Source organism: Centroberyx gerrardi, chromosome 17 (genome assembly GCF_048128805.1).
Source record: "Centroberyx gerrardi isolate f3 chromosome 17, fCenGer3.hap1.cur.20231027, whole genome shotgun sequence".
NCBI lineage: Eukaryota > Metazoa > Chordata > Actinopteri > Beryciformes > Berycidae > Centroberyx > Centroberyx gerrardi.
In genome coordinates this window covers 7,240,458-7,251,297 of record NC_136013.1, presented here as the reverse complement: position 1 = coordinate 7,251,297, position 10,840 = coordinate 7,240,458, and the positions used below count along the sequence as shown (strand labels likewise).

Below are 10,840 nucleotides of genomic sequence, written 5' to 3'. Positions count from 1 at the left end.
CTCTCTACATTTTGCTCTCTCTCTCTTTCTCCTGACCCTCCCGTCTGGCCTTTACTCCGTCTCATGCTCTGTCAACATCATCTGCCACCGCGGAGCAGACAGGCTCAAAAGCGAACCCTTTTACTTTCCTGCAGGTGGCTGATGTGACTGAGGCAAGAGGCAGCAACAATCCCTCTTCACTCCCTTCCCTCCTCCTCCTCCTCCTCCTCCACCTCCACCAGCTTGTTCCCTATGTAAGACAAACTCCTTCTCCATGCAAAAGTCCTGTTATTGTGAACCAAAGTAAATATATCCAACATATCCAGTTAACTTTAATGAAAATAAAGGTTTCCTGTGTGTATTCCTGTGTGCTTTTTTTATTTTGTTTATCTACAAACCCTTTCAAAAGGTATTGTACAGCATCATTTCAAAAAACCATGGTTGTAATTCATGGTTGTCTCTTTTTTCTCATTCAAATATGGCTGATTTGTAATTGTGTATTACTGTGGAAGTAAAGGCAAAATACATGGAGTAAAAATTTTATTTTGTGAGCTTGGAAGGGTCTATCTGAGGTGCAGTTCTGAAATTTTGAGCATCAAAGAATTGGCATCCCATTGGGCAAAACTGTTATGTATTTTCTATCTTTTTAAAATATTTAACCCCAAAAGGTTCTTTTAAAAAAACACACACATACACACCCACAAGCATAAAATAACATTCAAAGATCATGAATATGTGGAAAACTATTTTGAAAAACAATTTTGATAAAAAAATAAATAAATAAATAAAGTCAGATAGAATTTTATAATTCCAAGATCATGATTTGTCAGATTTGAGCACCTTGAATATAGTTCCTGCCAATTTAAAGAACAAATTAATTACAGCTCTTGTGCATGCAGCCAGGCAAATTAAATGAGCAGTTTTTAATTTCTGAGCTCCTTGCTGTGTGGGAACATTCAGCAATGGCTCAGCATGTCAAACCATGTCAAGTGTTACAGTTCCCTTCCTGTTGCAGGGAAAAAAATATCACCCCAGAGATGAATTAAACTAAAAGGCTTGTCTTCAGACCCCCTTCCTAAAATGATTAACCCTTCTAGAGAGCATTGCTGAGTTCAGCTCTGAGTGGTTGTGCTTTCTCGTTGCCTGTAATTGTTCATTTTCTGTTTTTGCCTTCATCAGTCTCTCTCCTCATTATATGAAAAGAAGGGAAAAATGTCTGAATAGAGGAGGGAGATTTTCCCACAGTCACTCAACGCAGAAAAATACGCCATTGTGGCCAGGTTCCCATCCTAATACCCTGCCACACACCCCCACCATGGTTTGAGGGACAATGTTCTTATAATTGAGTGACCGTTCTTTCTCCTGTTTGCTACTAAAAGTAAATGATGGAGAATACAGTTAAATGCAGCTAGAAACCTTACACTTGTCAGTCCAGTCTCACAGGTAGCCATGTCTGATTGCCATTTCAACACAAATCTAATTTGGAGTGAAAATCCTAAATATAAAATACTTTGGAATGATGACATATGCAATCTATTTGATAGTTGTATGATAGCCAGATATTGTGCAGGTACACAAATGCAGATACACATTTATTGGCTCATTTGAGTATGTGGAGCCAATAGATCATTTTCTTTTTGCAACATCTTTCATTTTGTATTCCACCAGTTACTGAAAGGTAGGTTCTGCTCTATAGAAGCTGTGCGTATTGTGTGCCAGCACCACTGAGTTTTTAACTCATACTGAGGATGAATTAACATTTTATACTGCTGTAGCTTCTCTTCATAATATCAACATTACCTGCAAGCTTATTTTGCTAAAAATGACACTGTGATTGTCTGAATGAATTAATGATTAAACTCTTTTCCATGTCATTATAGAGCTATAAAGATTATTATTATATCATTATAAAGATTACTTCAGAAGTATCAGTGCATTCTATTCTATTCTATTCTATTCTATTCTATTCCTGCCGCTATCCCATTGAAACTTCTCATAATTTGCACTGATGTGAAAATCAACTACCTACTTTGAAAACTAAACTACCCACACGGCATTTGTGGTGCTAAATTATTATGGCCATTAACGGCTTGTGTGTGTGTGTGTGTGTGTGTGTGTGTGTGTGTGTGTGTGCGTGTGTTAGTGTGTGTGTGTGTGTGTGTGTGTGTGTGTGTGTGTGTGTGTGTGCGTGTGTGTGTGTGTGTGCGCGTTGCGCGCGCGCGCGCTCATCTCTACTGCACGCTACCGCATTCTAACCAATCAGAGAACGGCATTCTGCAGACGCGGAAATGCAATGGCGGAGAAAATGAAGCTCAGTGGAAATGCTCCTCCTAATGAAGCCAGTCAAATGTCTAGCTATAGGGACTGCATGTGTGTGATCCTGAAGCTGTTAGCAGACTTCGGGGAAGAGGTTGGTTTGCCGTCTCAGCCGCGTGGCTCCGGGTCTCAGCCGTTCAGTCCATGCTGTTACATGCTATTGTTTTTAGCAACCGGGGTAGCATGGCTGCTTTCCTCCATTGTCGCTGTTCTCCCTGGAAAACGTTACATTGTTGCACACCATTCAGGCAACGTGTTGACTAGCAAGTTGCAACAAAGTAACTGCGCTTTAGTTTCTCTTTAGGGCCGAACATGATTTAATTTTATTGTAAATAGCCAAAAGCTTGCAGTTTCTCATACATTCAAGCAGGGCTCCACTAGCTAGTTTACCTCATGAATGTAAACATAATCTACTGTAATTGATGACCAGGACAGACTGGAATCCACAGATCAGCTAAATATATGTTATACGTGTAATCTATTATGTGTGTTTGTTTGTGTTTTTACAATAAAGCTTAAATTAGGTGAAGTCAACATGGACGCGGTGTATCTGCCGTCATCTCCAGCTGCTCATGTTTACAGCTGCCTGCAGCAGCACATCTCTAAATTACAGGTAATGTGGGCTTCCACACAGCAAATTAGGCAATATGTAATGTATACCAGTCTATGATTCTGATGTTGTGTAAACTATTATTTAGGTATTATTTAGTAGTGTTGAGACTCGATTTCTTTTTTGCAAAATTACCTTTGAAAATATATATTATTATTATTTAGGATGGTACGGTATTCTCAGAAAGAGGATTATACAATTTTTCTGTGAATAAATGTTAGTGTGGTGTGTTTGTTTATATGTGTACCTTGAGAGGATCTCTCTTCTGCCGCTTGTAAAACATTGTATGGATTTTTGTTTCTTCAGTCTGTGTCAGAAAGCCTCAAGACACTGGCGGATGCCGCAGTTCAGCCCTCATCTGTAAAGGAGGGCGCATCAGGAGGACACGAGGATGATGATGCTGTTGTTTCATCTTCACTCAAAGAGCAGGCGGCCGCACCGTCTGGGCCCCATCCTCCCACCACTAGCAGAGGCATCTCGGAGGCTGAAGAGAGCAAGTCGCAGGCTGATGACCTCACGGTGCAGATCAAAGCCAGGAAGTCAGAGGTGGGTCTGTGACAGCAGATCAGTCAGCTGTTCAGGCAGTGACATTTTTGGAGCCCTCTTTACTCCCTGTCAAGCAAATGAATAATCATAAGTAATTGCTCCCGAGGATGTGCACATGAAGTGATGCAGTGAAGCAAATGCTTGATGGAGACCTGATAAGCTGAGTTCAGCGGAGAATAAGGGGTCCTTCAGCGCTGTGGTCGGGTAAAACAGCCCACATTGCTGGAGGGCTTTGAGAGAGGGCCAGGTCCTTGATGGATTATGAAGTGGATGCTCATTACTTTGAGATTGCATGTGGATGAAGGACAAGAGGGCCCATTCTGTTGTGCATTTATTTTGGTAGCCAAGCAAACAGTATTCATACTGCATCATTTGATGATGGCAAGCAATTCAACTTTTTTGGCTACCTGGAATAATTTCCTACTCCATTCCCCATTCCGTGTAGTGTAATGTAAATTGCTGCACCATCTTTGTCCCTGATCATTAGCATTAAATAGGCAAAAAGGGTCATTGCTTTGACACCTATCAATAGCTCATCAATCCACCATGTCTCATCATCTGTGGTCTCTCTTTGTTCCAACCCCAGATTGACCGAAGAATATCTGCATTTATGGAGCGCAAGCAGATGGAGATCAATGAAAACAATGTGCGGGAGTTTTGCAACGTGATCGACTGCAATCAGGGTGAGAATGGGAGCGAGGTGGGGGCAGGGTGGAGAGGGAGCTGCACACAGATTGCCAATGTTTGGGAGAGAGCTGATTTCCACAGGCGAGAGGTCAGGCTGAACTGCTCCAAGAGTGGAGCTGAAGTAGCTAACACACTCGGCCTCAAAATAAAACCAGCTTGGTCCAGAAAAACATGAGACAGAAGGCCTTTTTTAATTCAAAGCCTGTGTGAAAGAACAGCAATAGAAATCAGGAGACACTTTATTGGCCAGCTTAGAGAATGTTGAAACACCCTTCACTCTTCATCTGTTAAATGAGGTTCCTATCTTGTAATTCAACTTCTACAGAATATATGTAAGAGTAAGGACAAACTGTTTTTTTTGTATATTTTTTTTCTCTCCATGAATTTATTATTGGTGATTTTCTCCACTGTAGAAAACAGCTGTGCCAGAACAGATGCAGTATTCACTCCTTACCCAGGGTTTAAAAGCCATGTGAAAGGTAAGAAAATTAATTTATGTTAGAAATGTCAACAGGAAAAAAAAGCCTTATTTTTAGAATCACAACTATGTATTTTTGAAATTATATAATATGTTTTGAATGGGTTAAGGGTCATTATATTTGTTTAAGCTATAGAGGATTATGAAATCTTTAGTTTGAGTTACAACATGAAAATCACCCAACAGTGCAGCTACAGGTTTGTCACCTCAAACATTTTCTTAGTTGTTTTTTTTTTTTAAGAAACACTATTAATTTATTGTTTTTGGTTTAATTCATGTAATTACATTTAATTGTCGCTCCACCTTACGCAACTGTACAGTGAAACAAAAACCTTTTTCTTTGGGTCACTGCCAACTACAAACAAGAGTAAAATGAGAGTTACACAGACAACAGACAACAGACAACAGAAAAAAAAATGGCACAAATGAAGCAATAGTGCAATACTATATTATCGGTGTGATGCAGTATTAAGCAATACATGTACAAATTCAACTAGACTACTTAACAAAAATTACAAGAAAAAACTGAAATGTTGTTTAGGACTCCCTCAAAGCATCTGCTGTGTTTGGTACAAAGCCCAAAAACCCTGTTAGAGCCTGTTTTTTTTTAACTAGTATGTGATTAATACTTGTTTATGGCTTCTGTTTATGTGCTGTGTGCCCCGGCTGGCCAGTTACACGGGTGGTAAACACTTACGGGCCACAGACTCGTGGTGGGGGAGGCCAGGGGGAGGCTGAGGAGCAGCAGAGGGGGCCGGCGGCCAGAGAGTGTGGAAACCCGGCCATAGAAGAACGACTTCACAACATCGAGACTCACCTGAAACTCCCAACAGGTCAGGAGGAAATCTGCAGCCTTATCTTTCAGAGATAAATAAAGATATTTCCCAATCCCTCTGTTAAAGTTTAGAGTTCTAATAATGTTTGAAGCATCGTTGTGTTTCAATAAGTGCAATGTTCCATGTATGAGAGGATAAAACAGTTGTTACTAGACCATTGCAGATGCTTTTTTAAGTGGAATTTAACATTTCAACTTCAACATGTGGTTATTTTAAATTAAACTAAAACACTGGCATTCGTGGACAAAACAAATCTTTAAAATGTAAATGATTCTACTTTTCCATAATATTTTATAGGAAGCACTTAACACATGCCTGTAATTAACTTGCGAATGTGTTGCAGTGTTGCAGTGTATTTTGTGGTGTTCCCTTTATCCAAGATGATACCACTCAATGTATTTGAAAATGAGCCAATGAATTGGTTTAGACATGATGATATGAATAGTGTTGACACTTTGTTAGTGTTGCTAGAATTTTAACTGTGTTTGTAGTCATTAATTGTTAACTTGTACATACAGTATATAGCCATCAGTCGTGACCTTTCTTCAACGTTTGTTCATCACACTCCTCACTCCTACTGCTATTATGTCATTCTTTATGGAGATGTATTTGGTTTTCCTTACTACGGCTGCTTATGTAATGCTGTCTGTGTTCAGGCTGTTCAACAAGTGTTTTGTTTCTCAGCGGGTCCCGTCCCGCTGACTGTCTATCAGCGGCTGAAGAAGCTGGAGGATCGCATCCTGGAGCTGGAGGGACTCTCACCTGAGTACTTTCAGTCCACAGTAAGTAACAGAAAGCTTTGATTTGGGCACACGTGAACCACTGCTTAATTATTAGAGTCAGTGTTTAGTCGTGGTTCCTACACAGGAAAGTTTGGAAAAGTATGGGACATGATTTTGACAATGTCTCAACTAGTGTATAAAAATATGATAAAACACACACAGTCATCACAAGGTTTCAAACAAGTGTACAGTGTAGCCATTCATCACCACACCAAGTATTATTGTAAGTATTATATAGTGCACCACTCCTTTATTGTAATACTGTCAGCCTATAGTACAAGGTGAAACCATAAGAAATAATTGTGCAGCCATAATCAATAATAATATATAGATTAAGGTTTGGAAAAATACAGCATTTTTAAACTGAAAAAGTGTACGAGCCGTGTTTGATGAGGTGTTGGTGGTGGGATTTTCTCTCTTTTGGATTGTTGGAGATCTTTCTAAAATTTAAAGATGCAATCCAGACTTTTATTGACCATCTGAATTTTAGTTATATGCACATACATTCTTTGGATTTGGTAAAAAGGTTTGACTTGCAGGTGGAAAGTAACCTTTGTGGACCTTAACCTCTCATAATGCAATATACAGATATTTTTTACCCCTGTGTGTACAAATGCAACAAAATCTCTTAAAGTCTTGAAATATGTGTGAACTTTGTATTTAGCTGTCACATATTGACATTCCTTATATCAAAAGCTCAGACAATAATTTTCAGAGTGGGGAATAAAATACCTTCAAGCCAATAAATCACTTTGTAAACAAAGCCAGTAGTGGAGTGACAGTGTTTCAACAGGGGGCGATATACTGTGTTGCTGAGAAACGTTTAAGAATAGTTTGAGCTAGTCAGTCTCAGTTGCTCTCCGTCAGTTGGAGCTTTTATGTGTTTGATGCCTAAATTATCATGTAGAATACGGGTTAGCTGTTGATAAGATCTGGGCCAATCATTGCAAAATGAAATCGACTTATTGAGAGAAGCTTGTGATTTTGAATGCTGATTGAGAGTTTCCCTTTATATTCCCCTATACTTTCAGTCATACAATTTTCCCTTTATTCCCCATAAACTGATTTGAATCAAAAATGCAATGTCTGTGATTACATGTGCTGCTGACAGCTCACTTGAGAAATGGCTTATACTATAATGTACTTATCAATACTGCACCATGCTTTTTAAAATAACGCAGACACAAAAGATGGCAGTACGTGATTTACTGGGCTTGATATTCAGCCCAAAGACTGCAGGAGAGTAGCACAGACTCCAACTAATTTCCCGTCTTGAGCAGTCTGTCCAGCATGTGTTTAGTTATCTGAGTAAGTGTGCTTGAGATGCTGCATGTCTCTTCACACTGGTATTTCTAAGCACAGCATGCTGCTTCTGTGAGTATGCTGCTCTCCATCTGCTTTTGACTCACTGCATGTTTGTATGAGCAGAGCAAGAGAAGTCGAGTGTCTTTGAATAAACTGATGGGATCTTTTATATTCGGAGTACCACTTTTTTTGCAATTTCTGAAAATAGTTTGGTGTTTGCTGAAGAGCTGTACACAGTTGGCCCACGATCTCAGGAGCAACATTTTAACACTAAATACCAAAGTGGCTCCTTAACCAATTATAGAGCAACTTGAAAGTAAAGGAATCCATGAGGATGTATGAGTTGAAGGTGAAAACCAGGTCTCAGTGGAGAAACCTCCGCTCCCCTCTATCATTGTTGAGTAAAAATACAGATTTCCCATGTCATCTTCAGCAAGTGTCTGCTGCTCTCCATAAAATACTCCTGGTGATTTGTTTATTAAAGGTCTTTGTCTGTTCTTTTCTTGTAATGTCCTCATCTGTTCATTTGAAGCAGCTGTTTTAGTTAGGTTTTTCAGTGGCTATTATGAAATCCAAGGCCTAAACTTTGATATGGCATTTCGTTTTCTCTACATTGTGTGTGTGTGTGTGTGTGTGTGTGTGTACATTCTCTTTCCACTCCTCCAGCTAAATTTAAGGGCCAACTATGGAGGGGAAAGGAAAAGCACTTGTGTATGTTCCTTTAGGCTTGTGCCAGTGTCGTCTGATGTGTATTCCTGTGCTTTTTTTTGTAGAGTTACCTGCACAAGCGACCAAAAGCATCTTCTACTCAGGTTAGTAGCGTGCTCCACCCAGGTACTGTGACTGCACTTCATCCATGAGTGCAGGTTAACGTGTGTTTGTGTTTGCCTGTGCAGAGCAATTGATTGATACTGTAGGATTGACAGTGTTTGGTCTTACTTTGTCCTTTAGGGCTGCAGTCTGACAGAGTTGGATGGGAAGATCAGTGCAGTGAAAGCAGCACTGCTGAAGAGGGTGAACGAATTTGGGCCTGGATACGGAACAGAGTGTCCACTCTAACCCCTGACACACACACACACACTACGTCTATTGCTGTTGCCGAGACACGTTTCTTTTTCTATTCCTCTGCTTTTCATTAGCACCCATCCTTACCGTCTCTATAATTTAAAACACAAACACATTTAAGATATCAGCTTCATTTTATGGCCGCTAGAGACTTATGGATATCAGAACAGCAGAACAATGTTCTCTCTACATAGTTTTGTAGTTAAGTGAAATGTGATTGCTTTGTAAATAAAGATATTTTTTTCCTTCCCAAATCTTTTGACTTCTAATCTAATCATGCATTTAACATGTCAAGTGTTAACCACAATTTACAATGTGATTGCAATCAATTATTCTTTTTATTGGTTGAGAATCCAGCGAGCATTGTTTTGGTTGGGCATTTTCTACCTGACTGAAGCGTCCATTGGGAACAATATGAACCTTATTACCTTATTACTTATTACCTATTACCATGACTTAAAAAATATAGGGATTCAGTTGGGTTGAATTTGACACAGATTTATACATTTTGGTCCTGATTTTCTAAGTCTATGAAAGTTTGTGTCTTGTGTGTGTGTCTGCATGTGTGTGTGTGTGTGTGTGTGAGTATGTTTGTGTGTGTGTGTGTCTATGTGTAATTGAGGTGAGTCAGAGAGAGCACCTGATTTGTCTGCCTGACTGCTGTGTGAGGATGATCACCCCTAATGGTTGTCATTATAACAAATGACCTGATTACTGAAACTCTGTTTGGAAAACATATTGGAGACCCAACAAACCAGCATTAAATGGGATTGCGCTGTGTTAAGCACTGTGACGTGTTTGTAAAAGGCTTTTGCATGCAGCTAGACTGAGCAAATGACTGAAAAATGATACCAAGTCTGCAATAATTATTGTGAGAAAATCCATATTTTTTTCTGTTTTGATTAAACCTATGGTACTATTATAATAGTATAAGAAAGAGTAGAAGGAGAGTTTGACATATGACATATCCAGCATTATAGAAAAAAAAAAGACTTTTACAAATTGATCATTTGTAAAAGAAAAAAAAATAGTTCTCTATAGAAGAGCTTGACTGGTTCATGCTTGACAAAATCATAGCACTGTCACAGACTGGATCCTCTATATTTTAGAGCTATTGAATGATACACTTAAGGTAATTACCTTTATCAAAATGTATATATAGCATTTTGAAATAGAATTCATGCTTACCATGGAATAATATTCACAATGAAAAATAAAATAATACATGAAAAATTCGACTTTTGCAACAGGTGTGACAAAATGTGTCAGGAAAAGAAGAAATGTAACTTTCTCACACATCTCTGTAAATTACTGTAACTCCCCTTCCTTTTCTTCACTAGCGCTCTTTGTATTTCATGTCAGGATTTATTTCAGAAGTGATTGATTGAGTGACCTGACGACAATGGAAGACGCTGCATTGTGTTTTTGGAAGATATTCCATTCTTAACATGGAAAGGGGAAAACTTTTTTTTTTTTTTTCCCCCTTTCAGGTGTACCTCACTTGTTCTGCTCTGTCCGTCTCTTGCTCATAGACTGGAACCTTCTGGGCAACAAGGGCCACAATGCGCTGGGAAGGGGAGCACTTGAGCCGTGGCGATGTGAAAAGGGGGGTGCTTATTGTTCCCCAGGAGCTTTTGTCTCAGACACAGTCCCCTTATGAGGGTTAATGAGAACAAATTGGTCTGAGTGTAACAAATGGATTATGGAGTTGGACAAAAGGCTGTATTTTCGAGGCATGGTATGCTGGGATCCACCCATCATCTGCCCATTGAGCTGAGCAGGCTGACTAGCGTCTGTATGAAGTGTGGCTCACTAAATATCTCATTATCTTTATCCTGTCTATTTTATGTCATGAGCACAATGACATGTTTGCGGCTTGAAGCGCCAAAGGCGCTAGACACACATGATCCCCAGAAAACAGCTAGTGATTTACAACTAAAATGGGACATCTTATATCACAGAAATGTAGTTATACTGTATAACCACTGTTATTACTCAGTTTCTACCACACAGCAATTTGAAGTTCCAGAATACAAAGTCAATATGTCAACAGTAGTGTCAGTGGTTATTACTCTGAGGCTGGGTGGGCACAGTATCCTTTCACATTAACAAAGCCACTTCCATGTTGACTCTATGTACTTCCTGCCTGTCGATCAATCTTCCCTCTGCCTTATTTCTTGTAATGTGCTTGGGAACCTCAGTAAAAAGACACAGAGGTGTTCCTTGTCTTGTATGG

General features: G+C 39.4%; 1 protein-coding gene across 2 annotated transcripts; it reads left to right on the top strand.

Annotated features, from left to right (window-relative positions):
• Positions 1 to 2,269: 2,269 nt before the first annotated feature.
• Positions 2,270 to 8,848, top strand: mbip (MAP3K12 binding inhibitory protein 1). Of its 2 annotated transcripts, XM_071904016.2 has the most exons (9): positions 2,270 to 2,389; positions 2,810 to 2,908; positions 3,212 to 3,451; positions 4,038 to 4,134; positions 4,552 to 4,617; positions 5,291 to 5,449; positions 6,137 to 6,234; positions 8,313 to 8,351; positions 8,491 to 8,848. In XM_071904016.2, the coding sequence occupies exons 1-9, from the start codon at positions 2,273 to 2,275 to the stop codon at positions 8,596 to 8,598; spliced, it is 1,023 nt and encodes a 340-aa protein (XP_071760117.2). In that variant the 5' UTR covers positions 2,270 to 2,272; the 3' UTR covers positions 8,599 to 8,848. The 2 variants fall into 2 exon arrangements, with proteins under 2 accessions (XP_071760117.2, XP_071760118.1); XM_071904017.2 differs by lacking the exon at positions 2,810 to 2,908 and having other exon boundaries at positions 2,277 to 2,389.
• Positions 8,849 to 10,840: the final 1,992 nt, after the last annotated feature.

Bases quoted from the DNA above. Each gene is read 5' to 3' on its own strand.
- mbip (XM_071904016.2), top strand. From the start codon at position 2,273: ATGGCGGAGAAAATGAAGCTCAGTGGAAATGCTCCTCCTAATGAAGCC. The intron at 4,618-5,290 runs GTAAGAAAATTA...CCGGCTGGCCAG, and splicing joins GTTTAAAAGCCATGTGAAAG to TTACACGGGTGGTAAACACT. The intron at 6,235-8,312 runs GTAAGTAACAGA...TTTTTTTTGTAG, and splicing joins CTGAGTACTTTCAGTCCACA to AGTTACCTGCACAAGCGACC.